This window comes from Lynx canadensis, chromosome B1, assembly GCF_007474595.2.
Source record: "Lynx canadensis isolate LIC74 chromosome B1, mLynCan4.pri.v2, whole genome shotgun sequence".
Lineage (NCBI taxonomy): Eukaryota > Metazoa > Chordata > Mammalia > Carnivora > Felidae > Lynx > Lynx canadensis.
Genome location: NC_044306.2, coordinates 144,359,105 through 144,379,438, shown reverse-complemented (window position 1 = coordinate 144,379,438; position 20,334 = coordinate 144,359,105). Strand labels below are relative to the sequence as shown.

General features: G+C 39.9%; 1 protein-coding gene across 1 annotated transcript in view; it reads left to right on the top strand.

Moving 5' to 3' along the window:
* Positions 1 to 20,334, top strand: part of ART3 (ADP-ribosyltransferase 3 (inactive)) — a 34,372-nt gene that overhangs the window by 5,419 nt on the left and 8,619 nt on the right. The window contains 3 exon segments of the mRNA XM_030313650.1: positions 222 to 933; positions 18,917 to 18,949; positions 19,883 to 19,915. Coding sequence (XP_030169510.1) covers positions 222 to 933; positions 18,917 to 18,949; positions 19,883 to 19,915 — 778 coding nt within the window.

The window sequence follows — 20,334 nt, the reverse complement described above, 5'->3', positions numbered from 1 at the left end:
TCACATTTACTATTTAATACAAATAGGTCACAGCTGAGAGGAGTTATCAGTAGCAATGGAATATACTTCCTACATAAAAGTCATGTCCAAAGTTGTTTTCTAAGCAAGGGAGAAATTCTAGGCAGGGCATGAGAGGGTGGGGACAGTAAATGAGCGACAATGATATACAGCAAATATCTTCTTTCAAGGGTGTTAATTTCCTTTTCCTTTTCCTTTTGAAGGTGAAGGCTGAAATGTTAGACATGGCAGAAAATGCATTTGATGATGAATACCTGAAATGCACTGACAGAATGGAAGTCAAATATGTTCCCCAGCTGCTCAAGGAGGAAAAAGCAAGCCATGCACTCTTGAAGGCTGTGTGGGAAAATGCAGAAGTGAAGTGGGAAGCCAGGAAGACGCAGATCTTTCTCCCTATGAGTTTTAAAGATAACCATGGAATAGCACTGATGGCGTATGTTTCGGAAGCTCGAGAGCAGACTGCTTTTTACCGTATGTTCAATGAAGCTGTGAGGATGGCTGGTCTCTCTCGAAAAGAATATGTCTATGACTTCCAGTTCAAAGCTTTTCATTTTTACCTGACAAAAGCCCTGCAGTTGCTGAGAAGACCTTGTGAGGAAAGTTACAAAAATGTGGTGTATAGTATAAGCCGGGACACCTCATTTAAATTTGGAGGGCTCAACCAAGCCAGATTGGGCCATTTCACTCTGGCATATTCAGCCAAGCCTCAAGCTCCTGATGACCAACACATTCTGTTAACCATCCACGCGTGCTTTGGAGTTGCCATTGAAAATTTTTTTGATAAAGAAAGTGAAAGAATTATTTTAATACCTCTGAATGAGATTTTTAACGTGTCACAGGATGGGACCAGCAATAACCTTATCCTTCAAAGCACAAACAAGACCTGCAGCCATTACGAGTGTGCATTTCTAGGTGGTAAGTATCTCTGTTCTCTCTGTGCTTGTCTGGAAGGGAAGGAATGGGATTCTTAGCCCCAGGGAAAGGTCAGAAAAGAAACTTTAAGGTATTTTAAAAGAGAAATGATGCTGATGGTCTTCAGTCTACCTCCTTTCGTATAATTAGGTTTTTTTTTTTTTTCCTGAAATGTAATTTTATCAAAAGAATACATTTCTAGCAGTCTAGAAGGTTAAAGAAATAAAATACTGTAGGGCTCCGGTTCTCAACCAGGGGCAGTTTTGCCCTGCTGGGTCATTTGGCAATAACTAGAATTTTTTGATTGTCACGGTTATCCCTAGTTGCTACTAGTAGTATCTGATGGGTAGATGCCAAGGACATTTCTAAACAAAATGCACAGAACAGTCCTGCTAACAAAGAAGTACCTGGTCCATAATCCTGCTTGTAAGGCTTACAATGAAAAATAGCAGCTCCCTGCCCCACCACTCCCTGTCCCCAATTTTCACTCCTCAGTGGTATCGATTTTTAATTTTTCCGCCAAAGTTTTTAATTAACAGGCTTCAGAATGTTATCTCTTGATTGTTAGATTTTTAGACCTCATCAGTTACATCATCAGTAATTCAGACTCTATTCTGTTCCACCAATCTTAGCATGTTGGGTTTATGGATTCGTATTTGCAGTGTGACTGTTGCAGCTGTAGGCCTCAATCCATGTTCAAGACAAAAAGAAAGGGAAGGGATCCGGATGGCCGCTAAATCTGCCTGTTTAATAAGGAAAGTAAAAGCTTTCCCAGAAACTGCTAGTAGATTTCTGATTCTGTATCATTAACCAGAATAGCTACTTGGTAATTTATAACTTGAAGAAAAATATGGAAAGAAGGTAATTAGCTTTTCCTCTCAAGGGTAGGGAGGCAAGAGAGAAGGGAGTTTGAAATAGCTCTTATAGCAGTAAACCAAACATATGTGATAACCACCATCCTCCTCCTCAGTGTTTGTGTATGTCCCCTTTCCAGTCTTCCACTGTAGTAAAGACTGGTACCTTTTTAAATACCTCTTTTACCCAGAGTTATTAGTTTTTTTGTATCCTTAGTTTTTAGTATCCCATCAATAATTCATCCCCAAATCCTTAGAAATATAAATCTCTTCTTTTTGTTGTTATAAAAAAAATTTTTTTTAATGTTTATTTTTGAGAGAGAGAGAGCGAGAGAGTGCGAGCAGGGGAGGGGCAGAGAGAGGAAGATACAGAATCCAAAGCAGGCTCTAGGCTCCGAGCTGCCCCAGAGCCAGATGTGGGACTCAAACTCATGAACCATGAGATCATGACTTGAGCTGAAGTCAGACACTTAACTGACTGAGCCACCCAGGTGCCCTGAAATATAAATCTCTTCTTAATACATCAGACATATCAGACACTCTTATGGGTTTTTTTTTTTTTTTGAATATACTCCTTCTGGATTCTCCCATCAAACTGGTCTGTGATATACTCTTTAGGCCTGCTATTGAATAGTCTAAAATCTCTCCTCACAATTATTGAGACTTTCTTTTGCTTCTTCCCTGTGAGGAGTCCTCTATATCTTAGATTTTTTTCCTCTTTCTTGAATTACTCCTTTGTTTGGCAGGGGTATGGGTTCTCTAAAAGTTTTCTGAGAAAAGGGACATTGAGGGAAATTTTTAAGACTTTACATATTTGTAAAGTCTACTTATAGGCTTGAATAATAGTTTGTATAGGTTTCTATTTCTGTTTTGGAAATATCTTCCTTGGAATTTTGGAGTTATTCTTCCATTGTCTTCTGGTTTCTGATGCTGCTGTTAAAAAGTATGAAGCCATTCTAATTACTAAAGCTTTGAATGAGACCTTATTTCTTTTCTCTGGATGGTTTTACAATGTTTTCTTTATCCCCAGCATTCTGAAATTTAATGATGTTGTGGCTTGGTGTATGTGAGTGAAAGGTTAACAAAACCCTTTCTCCATTATCCTGTGGGAATGACCTCCTGTTGCTCTTCTCCTCACACTGTTTCTCTGTAATCTGTTGAAGGTCGAATGGCAGCTGTGTAAACATGGAACACTGTGTAAGGGTAAACATAGCCCTTGATTGGTAAAAATGCATCTGAGCTGGGAGGGTTGTGAATAAACTATAAATACTTGGGGGAAGCCATAGTTTTGGGCATTCCTGAATGTGGTATGACATACCCAGGTGTTTTTCTTGCTGAGTCCTGAAACTGCACTCATGGACTGGTCTCAAAGATATCATCGTCTTTATGTGGCATGAGGCTACTAAACTAGAATGGTTCCTCTAACCACTTGTATAAATGTGTTTCCTTGTACCTGAGCTATAATTCTGGGATTAAAGAATAGCCTTGGGCAGCTGTGAGGACTTGCGCCAAAGGTATGTATCTGCTGCTGCCCTGCTGCTAAATAGTGTGCAGTGTTCCTTGCCTTCTATTCTTCTGCCAAACTAAGTAAACAGGTGGGAGGAGAGCCTTTTTGGGTCTTAGCAGTGTGACGGTCTAGCTGAACCCAAAACCAGAACCACTGATGAAGCAGAATGAGTATTACAGTAGGGCTTCAGAAGTGGGATAGACTTTTAGACTTTGATTCAGTATGTCCAAGGCACTATGAGATAAAAAAGAACAGGTAGGGAAGCGCTGATAAGACATCATGCCAGGGTGGGAGGCTGATCTGCTTTTGATTTAATGGCAGAAACTGTGTGGTCATTGAGGTGCCTGGGGCACAAAATTTAAGGAAGGTCCTTATTCTTAGGATCATACACTTGTGCCATCTGCAAACTTGCATGATCCTGAGTAAGTGCCTTTTAAATTTTGCACTCATAGGCACCTCATTTGCCTCACCCTAATCCTGGACCTGAGTTGCAAGTCAGTGAAACTATTCACCTTAAGAGGACAGATGAAGACTAGAGCGAGTAAATTTGCATTGCGGGGGAAAAGTACCCATTCCCCTCATCAACCATACAATGGATCTGTCCAAAAACCAAGCCAGTTAGAGCTGGTTCATACCAGCTCTTGGGAGCTGATTGTGGGCATACATCTCTTCCCAGTTCCTCATATATCACAGGAGTTTGAAGTTAACCATGGTTGAGAGTTTTACCATGGAAATCAGTGAATGCTACAAGTTAGGACCCCACCACCCACCCCAAAACCTGTTCACCTAAACCACATTATAGCCAAGAAACCCATTTGAAGCTAGGCTGACAAAATGATACCACTTTTGGTGCTCCTGATGCATTCAGCCAAATGCCATTTGTGGAGGCATTGGTTACACAGAAGCCCTGGCTGCATTAGCTATATGCCAAATTAATCACTGATATCTGGTTGATAGACAAAAGATGGGCAGTGGAACCCACAGAGTTGGTTGTGAATTGGATTATAAAGAACAAAATGGGTGGAGCCGTTGGGTTGACTAAGAATGAGCCAGGGCTCAGATCTGCATGTGGAAGTGCAATATGAGCTCCTGTGAGGAGGGAAGAGAGGAATATGCATGCCACTGTGGGCATCCCCACAAGGTCAGGCAGAGGCTGCACAGCAAGTTAATGTTCAAACCAGCCACAAGGAGAGACATTTGTGGAGGCTCACAGGCACGATTTCTTTGGAGAGCTCTGACAAAGGCCACTGCAAATGATTGTATAGATTTAATGCTAAACTGGAATCTAACCAGCATCCTCTGCTGCTATCTAGAAACAGCTAATGGGATCTCAGGGACAAAACCTCTCAAAGTAATAATTACAGGTAGGCTGTTTTAGAAAAGGTGAAGGCAGGTATCTGATGGAAGCCTGAGACACCAGAAGGGAGATTGTTCGCCTTCTGTGAGGGCTTCCTGAGCAGCAGCAGGTGCACACTCCCCTCTCTGGTCATGAGAATAGGCTGACACCATTTTTAACCCCTCCTGTCAGCACCAGTGGGCTTCAGAGAGAGGCACAGAAACTAGTGGAAGCTTGAGGTGCTTATTCCAAGCCCTTGCCTCCCTGTACTCTGAATGTCTTTTTTTTTTTTTTAACTGTGGACTTGAGAGCCAGAGCACCAGTGGGCCCCTACCCCAGAAGACCAGCACAAGTACCAAGTCTACTAACCATAGAATGCTTCAAAGCTTCAGCTCTAGGGGAAATAGGATCTAGCCTTTTTTTTTTTAAGTATTTTTTTTTAATGTTTATTTACTTTCTGAGAGACAGACAGAGTGTGAGCAGGGCAGGAGCAGAGAGAGGGAAACACGGAATCCGAAGCAGGCTCCAGGCTCTGAGCTGTCAGCACAGAGCCCGATGCGGGGCTCGAGCTCACGAACCGTGAGATCATGACTTGAGCCAAAGTCAGACACTCAACCGACTGAGCCACCCCAGGTGCCCAAGGATCTAGCCTTTTTAAACAAGCAGATAAAAACACACAGGGTTAAAATTTTCTACACACTAGACAAGGCCAAACACTCCCACTGTAGGCAAGGAGAAGCACTGCAGAGAACTGACCTAAGGAAAAGAACAGCCAAAACACAACAGTGCACACAGCATATACCAAAAACACTTCCTGAGGTGTATCCTGAAGCCCTGAACAGCCTATGACTTCTTTTTTTTTTTAATTTTTTTTAAAATTTTTTTTTCAACGTTTATTTATTTTTGGGACAGAGAGAGACAGAGCATGAACGGGGGAGGGGCAGAGAGAGAGGGAGACACAGAATCGGAAACAGGCTCCAGGCTCTGAGCCATCAGCCCAGAGCCCGACGCGGGGCTCGAACTCACAGACTGCGAGATCGTGACCTGGCTGAAGTCGGACGCTTAACCGACTGCGCCACCCAGGCGCCCCCAGCCTATGACTTCTTAATACAGCTCTTGCTCTCAGGAGCAGGAAACATAACAGACTTTCCTAACACACAGAAGACTGAGATCTAAACAAAATGACAAGCTGCAGGAATTCTTCCCAATAGAAAGAACAAGAAGAGGTCATGAGCAGGGATCTAATCAAAATAGGTATAAGTAATATGCCTGAACCACAATTTAAAACAGCAGTCATAAGGGTACTACCTGGACTTGAGAAAAGTATAGAAGACACCAGGGAGTCCTTTATCATGGAGATCAAAAGACCTAAAAACTAGCCTAAATAAAAAATGCAGTAACCGAGATGCTAAACAGACTGTAATGACCAGGATGGAGAAGCAGAGGAATGAATAACTGATACAGAAGATAAAATAATTGGGGTGCCTGGGTGGGTCAGTCAGTTAAGTGTTGGACTTTGACTCAGGTCATGAACTCAAAGTTTGTGAGTTCAAGCCCTGCATTGGGCTGTCTGCTGTCAGCACAGAGCCCACTTGAGATCTTCTGTCTCTCTGTCTCTTTGCGCCTCCCCTACTCATTCCTTCTTTCTCTCTCTCTCTCACAAATAAACATTTAAGAAAAGATAAAATTATGAAAAATGATGAAGCTGAAAAGAAAATGAAAAGAAAATTATTGGATCACGAATGTATACATATGGAACTCATTGTCTCCATAAAGCATTATAACGTTTGTATCATAGGAGTCCCAGAAGAAGAGAGGGGGAAAGGGGAAGAAGGTTTATTTGAGCATATTATAGTTGAAAACTTCCCACATCTGAGGAGGGAAACAGACATCCAAATCCAGAAGGCACAGAGAACTCCCATCAAAATCAACAAAGGCAGGCCAACACCAGGACATATCATAGTAAAATTTGCAAAATACGGAGATGAGCAAAGAATCCTGAAAGCAGCAAAGGAAAAGAAATCCCTAACCTACAAGAGAAGACAAAAAAGGTTAGCAACAGATCTCGCCACAGAAACTTGGCAAGCCAGAAGGGAGTGGCATGATATATTCAATATGCTGACTGGGAAAAATATGAAGCCAAGAATCCTTTATCCATCAAGGCTGTCATTCAGAATAGAAGGAGAGATAAAGAGTTTCTCAGACAAACAAAAACTAAAGGAGTTCATGACCATTAAACCAGCCCTGCAATAAATAGTAAAGAGGACTCATTGAATAGGATAGAAAGGCCAAAAGCAACAAAGACTAGAAAGGAACAGAGAAAATCTCCAGAAACCCTGATTTTAGAGGTAGTACAGTGGCACTAAATTCTTACCTAATAATCACTGAATGTAAATGCACTAAATGCTCCAATCAAAAGACATAGGGTATCAGATTGCATAAAAATATTAAGACCCTCAATATGCTGCCTAGAACTAAAGACACAGCCAGATTGAAAGTGAGGAGTTGAGAACCATTTCTAATGCTAATAGATGTCAAAAAGAGCCAGAGAAGCCATAGTTACATCAGACCAGTTAGATTTTAAACCAAAGACTCTAAAAAGAGAAGAAAAAGGGCACCATACCATAATAAAGGGGTCTATCCAACAAAAAGAGCTAACAATTATAAATACATATGCCTCAAACTTGAAACACCCAAATATAGAAATCAATCAAAACATAAACTCATTGATAATAATACCATAATAGTAGGGGACTTCAACACCCAACTTACAGTAGTGGACAGATCATCTAAGCAGAAAATCAACAAGGAAACGATGGCTTTGACCAACACATTGGACCAGATGGACTTAATATATATTCAGAACATTTTATCCTAAAGCAGCGGAATACACATTCTTCTTGAGTGCGCATGGAACATTCTCCAGAGTAGATCACATAGTGGGACACAAATCAACCCTCAAGAAGTACAAAAAGATCAAGATCATGACATGCGTATGTTCAGACCACAATGCTATGAAACTCAAAATCAACCACAAGAAAAAATTTGGAAGAACCACAAATAGCTTGGAGATTAAAGAACATCCTATTAAAGAATGAATGGGTTAACCAAGAAATTAAAGAAGAAATTAAAAAGTACATGGAAGCTAATGAAAATGATAACACAACAGCCCAAAACCTCTGGGATGCAGCAAAGGCAGTCATAAGAGGGAAGTATATAGCAATCCAGGCCTTCCTAAAGAAGGAAGAAAGGTCTCAGATACACAACCTAATCCTACACCTTAAAGAGCTGGAAAAAGAAAGCAAGTAAAACCCAAATCCAGAAGAAGATAGGAAATAATAAAGATTAGAGCAGAAATCAATGCTATCGAAATCAAAATAACAGAACAGATCAGTGAAACTGGGAGCTGGTTTAAGAATTAACAAAATTGATAAACCCTTAGCCAGTTTGATCAAAAAGGAAAGGACCCAGGGGGTGCCTGGGTGGCTCACTCAGTTAAGTGTCCAACTTCAGCTCAGGGCATGATCTCGCAGTCCATGAGCTCAAGCCCCGCGTTGGGCTCTGTGCTGACAACTCAGAGCCTGGAGCCTGCTTCCAATTCTGTGTCTCCCTCCCTCTCTGCCCCTCCCCCTCTCAAATAAACATTAAAAATATATATATATTTTTCAAGAAAAAGGAAAGGACCCAAATAAATCAAGAATGAAAGAGGACAGATCACAACTAACACTGAAGAAATAAAAACATTAATAAGAGATTATTATGAGCAATTATATGTCAATAAATTGGGCAATCTGGAAGAAATGGACAAATTCCTAGAAACATATAAACTACCAAAACACTTGTTGAGATGAGCACAGAATGTTATATGTAGGGGATGAATCACTGGATTCTACTCCTGAAATCATTTTTGCACTATATACTAACTTGGATGTACATATATATATGTATACATATATGTGTAAACCAATAACAAATACAAAGAAACTCATTGACAATAATACAATAATAGTAAGGGACTTTAATACCCCCTACTATGGGTGTTATAGACAGATCATCTAAGCAGAAAATCAGCAAGGAAACAATGGCTTTGAATGACACAGTGGACCAGATGGGCTTAATGGAGATTCAGAACATTTCATTCTAAAGCAGCAGAATACACATTCTTTTTGAGTGTATATGGAACATTCTCCAGAGTAGATCACATCCTGGGTCACAAATCAGGCCTCAGCTAGTACAAAAAGATTGAGATCATACCATACATATTTTCAGACCACAGTGCTATGAAACTTGAAGTCAACCACAAGGAAAAATTCTGGAAAGACCACAAATACATGGAGGTTAAAGAACATCCAACTGGAGAATGAATGGGTTAACCAGGAAATTAAATAAGAAATTTAAAAAGTACATGGAAGCAAATGAAAATGAAAACATGACAGTCCAAAACCTTTGGGATGCAACAAAGGTGATCCTAAGAGCGAAGTATATAGTAATACAGGCCTACATCAAGAAACAAGAAAAGTCCAAAAAAACAACCTAATCCTACACTTAAAGGAGCTAGAAAAGGAACAGCAAATTAAAGCCTAGAAAAGCCATCAGATGGGAAATAATAAAGATAAAAAAAATGATATAGAAAAAAATCCCAGTAGAACAGATGAATGAAACTAAGAGCTGGGTCTTCGAAAGAATTAATAAAATTGGTAAATCCCTAGCCAGACTTATCAAAAAGGAGAGAGAAAGGACCCAAATAGATAAAATCACAAATAAAAGAGGAGAGATCACAACTAACACCATAGAAATACAAACAATCATAAGAGAATGTTATGAAAAATTACATGCCAACAAATTGGGCATTCTGGAGGAAATGGAGAAGTTCCTAAATATACAAACTGCCAAAACTGAAACAGGAAGAATAGGAAATTTGAACAGACCCGTAACCAGCAAAGAAGGTAAATCAGTAATCAAAAGGCTCCCAACAAACAAGAATCCAGGACCAGATGACTTCCCAGGGGAATTACACCGGACACTTGAAGAAGAGTTAATACCTCTTCTCAAACTATTCCAAAAAAATATAAATGGAAGTAAAACTTCAAAACTCATTCTATGAGGCCACATTTACCTTGATTTCAAAATGAGACCAGAACCCCACTAAAGCAGAATTACAGGGAATTCATCCCTGATAAACCTGTATGAAAAAATTCTCAACAAGATACTAGCAAATTGAGTCCAACAACACATTAAAAGAACCATTTACCATAGTCAAGTGGGATTTATTCCTGGGCTGCAGGGGTGGTTCAGTATCCACAAATCAAACAATGTGATACACCACATTAATAAAAGGTAAGAAACACATTATCTTCTCAATAGATGCAGAAAAAGCATTTGACAAAATACAGTGTCCATATTTGATAAAAACTCTGAAGAAAGTAGGGATAGATGGAATGTACCTCAACATCATGAAAGCCATATTGAAAAGCCCCACAGCTAATATTATCCTCAATGAGGAAAACCTGAGAGCTTTTTCTCTAAGCCCCATAGTAAGACAGGGATGTCCACTCTCACTCCTGTTATTTAATATCATACTGGAAGTCCTAGCCTTAGCAATCAGACAACAGGAAGAAAGAAAAGGCATCCAAATTAGCAAGTAAGAAGTCAAACTTTGATTTTTCACAATGACATGATATTCTTATGTAGAAAACCCGAAAGACCCTACCAAAAAACTGCTAGAACTGATACACGAATTCAGCAAAGTTGCAGAATATATCAACGTACATAAATCTGTTGCATTTCTATCCATCAATAATGAAGCAGCACAAAGGGAAATCAAGTAATCAGTCCCATTCACAATTGTACAGAAAACCATATGATACCTAGGAATAAACCTAACCAAAGAGGTAAAAAGATCTGTACTCTGAAAACTAGAGAGCTTATGAAAGAAATTGAAGATGACAAAATAGAAATGGAAAACATTTCATGATCATGAATTAGAAGAACAGATATTGTTAAAATATCTATACTACCCAAAGCAATCTACACATTTAATGCAATCCCTATCACAATACCACCAGCATGTTTCACAGGGCTAGAACAAATCATAAAATTTGTAGGAGCCAGAAAATACCCTTAGAGTCCAAAGCATTCTTGAAAAAGCAAAGCAAAGCTGGAGGCATAACAATTTCAGACTTCAAGCTGTATTACAAAGCTATAGGTCATCAAGACAGTATGAGATAGGCACAAAAATATACACATGGATCAATGGAATAAAATAGAAAACCTGGAAATGGACCCATAACTATATAGTCAACTAATCTTTGACAAAGCTGGAAGGAATATCCACTGGAAATAAGACTGACTCTTAAACAAATGGTGTTGGGAAAATTGGACAGCAACATGCAGAAGAATGAAACTGGACAACTTTCTTACACCATACACAAAAATAAAAATGGATAAAAGACCTAAGTATGAGACAAATCAAAATCCTAGAGGAGAACAGAGGCATCAACCTCTTTGACCTTGGCCACAGCAACTTCTTACTAGACACATCTCTGGAGGCAAGGGAAACAAAAACAAAAATGAACTATTGGGATTTCATCAAGTAAAAAACCTTCTGCACAATGAAGGAAAGAACAAAACTGAAATACTACTTACAGAATGGAAGAGGATATTTGCAAATGACATATCTGATAAAGGATTAGTATCCAAAATCTGTAAAGAACTTACCAAACTCAACACCCCAAGGTAATCCAGTTAAGAAATGGGCAGAAGACATGAACAGGCATTTTCCCAAAGAAGACATTCAGGTAGCTAACAGAAACATGAAAAGATGCTCAACTTCACTTATCATCAGAGAAATACAAGTCAAAACCACAATGAGATACCACCTCACACCTGCCATAATGGCTAAAATTAACACAGGAAACAACAGACGTTGGTGAGAATGCGGAGAAAGGGGAACCCTCTTAACACTGTTTGTGGGAATGCAAACTAGTGCAGCCACTCTGGAAAGCAGTATGGAGGTTCCTCAAGAAGTTAAAAATAGAACTACCCTATGACCCAGCAGTTGTGTTACTATGCATTACCTAAAAGATACAAAAATACTGATTTGAAGGGGCACATGCACCCTGATGTTTATAACAGCATTATCAACAATAGCTAAATTATGGAAAGAGCCCAAATGTCCATCACCTGAAGAATGGAGAAAGAAGATGTGGTGTGTGTGCGTGTGTGTGTGTGTGTGTATACACACACACATATAATAGAACATTACCTATCAAAAAGAATGAAATTTGCATTCATTTGCAATTACATGGATTGAGCTAGAGAGTCTTCTGCTAAGTGAAATAAGTCAATCAGGGAAAGAAAGAAATACCATATGATTTCACTTGTATGTGGCATTTAAGAAACAAAACAGATGAACATAGGGGAAGGGGGAAAAAAAGGGAGGCAAACCATAAGAGACTCTCAACTATAAAGAACAAACTGAGGGTGGGCTGGTGACGGAGGGTACTTTTTGTGAAGAGCACTGGGTGTTATATGTAAGTGATGAATCGCTAGACTCTACTCCTGAAACCAGTATTACACTACCTATTAACTTACCAGAATTTAAATGAAAACTTGAAACAAGAAAATAAGTAAAATAAAAAATAAAAACAGAAATGTGTATAAACTAGTTTGAGCTAAGGAAAAAGAATAATAAAGGTAGGCTCTTTTTTAAGTTTTTTGGTTTTGTTTTTTAATTTTAATGTTTATTCACTTTTTGAGAGAGAGAGAGAGAGTGCACGCACACGCGCGTGGGTGGGGGAGGGGCAGAGAGAGAGGGAGACACAGAATCCAAAGCAGGCCCCAGGCTCTGAGCCATTGGCACAGAGCCCAACTCGGGGCTCGAACTCGGAATAGCGAGATCATGACCTGAGCCAAAGCCGGACACCCAACTGACTCAGCCACCCACGCGCCCTTTAAGGTTTTTTTTAATGTTTATTTATTTTTGAGGGGGGGGGGGCAGAGTCAGAGTGTGAGCAGGGGAGGGGCAGAGAGAGAGGGAGACAGGGAATCTGAAGCAGGCTCCAGGCTTTGAGCTGTCAGTACAGAGCCTGACATGGAGCTCAAACTCATGAATCGTGAGATCATGATCTGAGTCGAAGTCAGATACTTAGGTGACTGAGCCACCTAGGCGCCCCAAAGCTAGGCTTTTTGGATAATAAGCAGGGATTTTAAAAACTCAAGCCAGACGGATATAATCAGAACCTTGTTCCAATGTCACTGAATATAACTCTGGATGAAAAAAATGTATTTCTAGAAGGGATAAAAAATTATACTAAATTTAGCTCTAATATAGTTCTGTGTTAATGGTTTTAAACTTGTGTATGATTTCCAAGGTAAAAATTTATTGTGGGCCTTACAAAAACTAGTTATCCCCCCCCACCACCCAAAAAATAGGTCAGTTGGTTATGAATTGGAGAAAACATTGGTGTAGTACAATTTTCTGGTGGTCAAAAGTACTAATTTTGGTTTTTTTTTCAACTTTTTTTTTTTTTTTTTTTTTATTTTTGGGACAGAGAGAGACAGAGCATGAACAGGGGAGGGGCAGAGAGAGAGGGAGACACAGAATCGGAAACAGGCTCCAGGCTCTGAGCCATCAGCCCAGAGCCCGACGCGGGCTCGAACTCACGGACCGCGAGATCGTGACCTGGCTGAAGTCGGACGCTTTAACCGACTGCGCCACCCAGGCGCCCCCTAATTTTGGTTTTAATCAAAGATTGTATGAGTGAACTGTGGGGTAAATGGGAACAAAAATCCTTACTCCTTTCGCATGGGGAAATTACTGCAGGCTAACCTTCTTCTGTACCGTTTTCCTAGAAAACTTGATAAACGTAGAATGTGAATGTGAATGGTACAATCATGCTACATTCCTTACTTTTAAAAATGACCCATTGGAAAATTGTACCTGGATTGAGAAAACTATAGATGAATTATGATACCTGGTAGAAAACCATAGCTTTGGGATTCCCTGTGCCTTATAGTGCAAATATAAGATTTACTGGAAGGAAACTTCGAGAGATAGTACAATATACATCATACTCTGATCTCTCATTATTTTACTGAACAGGCTAGGCATAGATCATCTGGCATTTTGGCCAGTGTTTCTATAGAGAGGGTCAAGATTGTATATATGTAAATATGTTCTACATATTGGTAGAGTCATGGGGGCAGGGAATATATCAAGGTTCTTTAGCTGGAAAAGTAACCCTGTTACTTTTACTCCAGAGGAGCCCCTGGATTCCAGTGGCTGGTTTTAGTCTATTTTATTAATCTTACTGAGACCTGTTGAGCCAGTTCTCTGCTAAGCCATCAAAAGAGGGAAGGAAGATAAACCTGTAGGACTGTCCAAATTTAGTTTTCATAAATCCACCCCTAGCCCTTGAGGGCTCATTAAACATAAGTATATTCACTGGTTCTGATTAACACTCCTTTTTAGCCTCCCCTGAGAGGAGTAAAGTTCCAGTAAGTCATAGTCTTTCACAGCCTAATCATGGAAGTAACGTCTCATCACCTTTGCTGTATTCTGTTTGCTAAAAGCAAGTCATTAGGCTCAGTCCACATGCAAGAGGAGAGGATTATATAAGGGCGTGAGTACCAGGAGGCAGGATCACTGGGAACCATGTCAGAAGCTGCCTACCATAATCCCATCCTGTTACAGTTGGTCACTTCCTCTTGAGGATGATCCAGATTGGCTGTCATTTTTCCACAATAATCAGTTCCATGGTGACCTCTGTGGCAAAGGAGTCTAGCTACAGAACCACTGGAAGCAAAGTCAACCTCCAGTTTCATGTACTCATGGTTTTGATCTAATCAATATGATCTATTTGTTTGCTGAGGTCATATGAAATATGTATTGATTTACTGAAGTAAAAGCAGGTATTGTGTGAATGTCTATCCATCCACTGAGGTCAGAACAAGCATACCCACACAGAAAGGAGGAGAGTATGCTATTCCTCCAGTTCACCTCATTCTTTAACACCTAATTCCTTGATACTTGGAAAATTAGCTAACAGAGGTTAGCATGGTTTAATGCAACTTATAAATATCTCAAGACAGCCAACCAGTCAGTCTTGTAGAGATCTTCATTGGAAGGCTAATAGAATTTTTCGTTTGAGGTCCTAATCCTTTATAAATGACTTCCTTACTGTGGTAGATTTGCTTAGAGAGCCAGAAGCTATAGTAGATGATGGCCTCACATGCCTGATTTGCTTTGCCAGTCCCCAGGTGCTTTTCTCTAGGTGCATTCACTTCATATAAGCATGTACACATGTAGCATAAAGCTTGAGTTCTTGAGTTGTATTTGATGCATTTGCTTATGTAGAGAGGGACTACATATGGCTTTATCTTTAGTAATCCAGTTCTCAGTGTCTCAGGGGCCTGATCATACAGTCTAGAGCATTAGGATTGGCACATGAATGTATATAAAGGTAGATTTTAGTCAGTCCCAGGGCAGTGTACTTCCTTCCAGGATCACCATTTGAAATTCAGCTACTCGCAAGAGCATCCAAGAAAATGAATAAATTATTATAATGGATGGATGCAGCACTCCATTGGATGTGCCCAACCTGGGGGAAGGCTGTTTTATTAGAGAACTGTGCTGTCTTTTCAGGTGTGAAGTCTTGTAGCTAAGGTCTCCGTTGAGCCAGTAGTTCAGGGTAAAGGAGTACATAAGGCTTTTGTGATGTCTGATGTGGAGGTTCTCAGATTTTCTTGGTTCATGGTGTTCCTAGTGTTGTCATAATTGTTTTGACAGTGTCCATATGCTAAAAGAAATACCTAAAAGGTTCCATTTATAGAGTCAAACAACTCAGTAAGTGTTTATGTTCTGACACCTTACTAACTGTTTGAAAAAGTAATATACATAAACAGTTTTCTAAAGATTATTTCATTCTTAGCTACAGTAACTTGCTAATGGGATATATATGCCTGTTTAACACTGCACAGTTTGTCAGACTTTGCAATCAGATTAGACACCACTTATTTCCTGATCCACACTGATTTTTCACATATATTTGCTTTTTGTCATAATTGCCGAAAACCCAGCCTTGCAAATATGTCCATCAAACAGAATATTGACATGGGATGACTTTGCAACTGAGTTCCACTTCAAGTTGTAGTTCTTGCTGTGCCTGACAGATACCAAGTACATCTGCGTTTGTCCTGAAATTTTAAAATATCCTTTGGTAGCCCTGTGAATTTGCTATAGCATTCACGGACACCTCCGCCACTGTTTGGAGACTGCAGGTCCCATAGACAGCCACTTGTTTGTGAAAGTGGTCAAGGCCTTAGGAGTCAGGTTTGGCTCTTAATTGGAAGTAAATATCCATGGACCATGGAACTTCTGGGGTTTTATCTTACTGGTGGAACTTAAATTCAGGGAGAGCCCATCGCATGATAAGATAGTGGGTTGGAGAGACATGACTTTTCTTGCAGTGAGACAGTCTCAGTCCCAGTAACAGGCAAGCAGTAGCATCTCCCAAAGGGAAGAAATGCTTATGTGCAGAAACCCAGTGATTAACAAATACTGCCTTAGTCTTGTTGCTGGAAATTCCAATCAGCTCTGAGTTTGGTTACAGACATCTGTAATTTCTGGGGATCTGAAGGAGAAAGGGAACTCCAGAGAGGGCTTTATTTACTGTTGTCTGGACTGTTTCTGAGTCTTCTTACTGTAGAGTTCTCTGCTAAAATGGCAGTTTGCAAGGTTTTCTAGTGTGACTGGTAGAAATAGGCACCATTTGTGTTCTCATGGATTCTTTCCCTGGCCTCAGGTAGTTTCCCCATACCCGATCACATAAGTTGATCCGTATTTTGCTCAGTATTCAAAGGAAACCCTTTGAAGATCTCTGGGGTTCTCTCTGTACAGCACCCTCCTCTTTAGTACTCTGTAAAAACCAAATTATCTTTGTATTTTTTTTATGGAAAAAATTTAAACTACTTAATGGTTATAGTACCATTCAAGTTTCTATTTATTCTTGAGTTTTAATAAGTTCTGTTTTTCTAGGCATTTGTTCTATATTTCAAATTTATTGGTGTAAATCTAGTCACAGTAATCTTGTGGGTTTTTTTTTTACACCTATCAAATCTGTGGTTATAGTCCCTTCTTTAATTCTCTATATATTTGTGCTTTCTCCTGTTTATTTCTGCACCAGTCTCCTCTCTTTTAACCCAAAATAGTTTACTTTTTTGCTGTTAAAAAACTAATGGAAAATTAAGTTCAGTCAAATGGGGAAGAGAAATGCAGTCTTGAATAAATGGATCTGTGTTAAACATTAAAGAAGATCCATTCTCTATTACTGGAGGCTCTCAAAAATTTTGTGCTTAAAAATCACTTGGGATTTCTTGTTTAAAATGCAGAATACAAGGCATCACCCCCAGAAATTCTGTATCAGTCCGTAGTCCTAGCTAGGGCCCTGGTGTACTTTTTAATAAGCACCCAGATGATTCTTAAGTATGTGATTAGAAGACTACACTTTGAGAAATATACTCTAATGTGTGGTACAGACGAAAGATAAAAGTTTTAAAATCCCCCAGTGTCTAGTCCCCTGGCTGAATCTTTCTGTTATACCAATAGCTTTCTTATCCACATCTTCCCTCACCTTTACCTCACCCTCAACTAAGTCCTCTGAGTAAGGCTTGCACTTACTCATTTCCTGCTAAAGCAATATTTTGTATTAGTCTCTAGACTGTTCTTAAAAAATGTCTAGTCTAGGGGCGCCTGGGGGGCTCAGTCGGTTGAGTGTCCGACTTCGGCTCAGGTCATGATCTCGCGGTGTGTGAGTTTGAGCCCCGCGTCGGGCTCTGTGCTGACAGCTCGGAGCCTGGAGCCTGTTTCAGATTCCGTGTCTCCCTCCCTCTCTGACCCTCCCCTGCTCATGCTCTGTCTCTGTCTCAAAAATAAATAAAAACATTAAAAAAAAATTAAAAAAAAATGTCTAGTCTAAGGGCGCCTGGATGGCTCAGTCTGTTAAGTGTCTGACTCTTGGTTTTGGCTCAGGTCGTTATCTCACGGTTTGTGGGTGCAAGTCCCGTGTTGGGCTCTACACTGGCAGTGCAGAGCCTGCTTGGGATTCTCTCTCTCCCTCTCTCTGCTTCTCCCCTGGATGTGTGCACGTGCGTGCTCACTCTCTCTCCGCCTCTCTCTCAAAATAAATAGATAAACAAAAATTTCAGTCTAGTCAGACACCTGAGGTTAGCCTCAGGGCACCATCCAGATTTGAACAGATCCCTACCATTTCCTTGACCAGTGGAAACTGGACCAAGACACCTAGATTCTTGGTTCAAATCCTACACAAGATGGTACAGGATTTGAGAGCAGATTATGGAAAAGTGCATCTCTCATAGTGAAGCCAGACATCTTGGGGATCCCCTCCTCCATTTTAGATGGAAAGATTCATCTTCAGGTAGCTGAATATCCAGATTAGATCAGTGAGTTAACCAAACATGGAGAAGAGACCATGGGACTCTAGATCCTCATGTGACTTTCTAGGAAGCCCTCTGTATTTCATGGTGGCTCCAAATCTAAACATCCTCTCACTGAAGTTCTTGCCATAACCATAGTTGGGCATATCAGAGTTGTTGCTGCAGCACTGGTGACTTTTTCTAGGGCATCACCAAGGAGATGGACTAGGACCTTATAAAGATACACTAGTAGGTGCCATATTCCTGCTCTCCAAAAACTGTAGAATTTTCTTATATATATATAGGTCAGTGTTCTGGAACAGACCATAGATTAATGTTTGGGGTAGACCAACTTGTTGCCTTATATGAATGTGAAGGATCTTTATTTATATATTCAAGGATCTAGAAGACCTGATTGAGATTCTCTTTCTCCAGTGAATAGGAATTGTCATAGTAAAAGGATAGGTTTGCTGTTGAGGACATTTAGTATCTGAAGAGAAGATTAACTGAACAGAGGGGTAAATTTTTTCCTAACTTTTGCAGACTAATCATAAAATAGAATCATAAAATGTTAGCCTTGGATGGGTATTTAGAGGTCATTTGAAGCAAATTCCCAGTAAAAGGTACAGCTAAGGAAACTTAATTCCAGAAGCATTAGATATTTTATCAAAGATCATACTGTTTGGTGGCTGTAGTATAAATACAAAAATGTAATTGTTCTGCATTTTGAATCCCACCAAATTGTGGATCTGATAGACTAAAGCTGACAAATTAGGTTATCAGTAGCCATGAAACCAATTTGAAATCTTTACTAAGGCAGATTGTGTCTAACAAAGCTGTATCTTCATATTTCAGGACTAAAAGCTGAAAATTGTATTGAGAACATGGGTAAGATATGCTTTTAAAGTATTATCTTTCTAAGGGGAATTTTATCAGTGTTCCTCTCCCAGGCATGCGGCAGAGCCACCCCACCATATTGTCATACCATCAGCCATCATTTTCTTGAGGCTAAGATGTGCTGCTGCTGCTACCACTGCCACCGCCGCCACCACCACCGTGTCAGGTGGAGGGCCCAGGAGCCTCTGCTGCTTACTCTCCACCCCTAGCCACGCCTGGTGCTGTGCTCTCAAACACAGCATTTGCCTTGGGCATTCAGGGACCATGCTACTCTCACCATAGCCTGTCCATGTAGGAGCTTAAGGACTTCTAAATGCCCCTACATGATTCCTATGCACAGAGCTAGATTCATAGTCTTATATTTTGATATCTTAGGAAATAACATCTTGGAGACTGACAAAGGGAAGAAGTAGAGTGCATTTGGCTTAAGGAGGGAATCAGGGGGGGACAGAATGGTAATATGGTTTGTTTGTCTCTGCTTCTCAGTGAAAAATAAGAGGAGGTAACAAAAATAATCTTTCTCAGAGGACCATAGGAAAGATTTGGGAAGAGAAACAGGATTTCTACGAGGAATAGCATTATCAGATAAGCCCAATAGATTTGAACCAAGGTTTCCAGAAAATGCTTTAGGCTAATGCATGCTTTGGGTGGATCCTTTTGAAGATTTCCTTGCTAAAAAGTTTGAGAATAACGGTCTGCTTCTAGCTGTCTTCCTGGCTAGTTTTTCTATGAATTCTTCATGTAATTAAAATAAATCCATATCCATTTGCTTTGAGATTAAAATCTTAAATTTCTCATATTACTGTATTTTTGTAAGCCAACCTGAATCTTTCTTATTAACAAGCATTTAAAAATAGAGTGAACCTGACATTTATTTAAATCTGATGATAGTACTTAGGTAATGAAAACGTGTTTGTATTTCAGAATATTCTCAACCCATCTATATCTACAACCCTGGTAAGTGTGCTCTAATTTTTAAAAATAATCTTTAAATGGATGTTTAATATTTAGCAGCTCTTTCCTGTTAGCAAATTCACTTCTTAGCTGAAGAAAGAGTACTTTGCAGACAGGAAGGGAAGTAACTTGACAGATAAGCGGGGGGGGGGGGGGTATCTATTTTGGGGAAACTTACCTTCCTACAAATGAGAGGGGTTGGGTCTTTGGAGATCTGAAGAATATGGAAACGTTCAGGGGAGTAGACCTGAAGAGCTAGTTGCTTTTGACAGGTCTGAGGACCTCTTATGTATAGTTCTGTATTTAGTCACTGAAATTAGCCTGTGTGGCACCACACATCCAGATGAAAGTAGAAAAGCTACTCATTTGCATCTGTCAGAGATGCTGATATTTGCTATCATTTGACTAAAGTATCTAGGTGA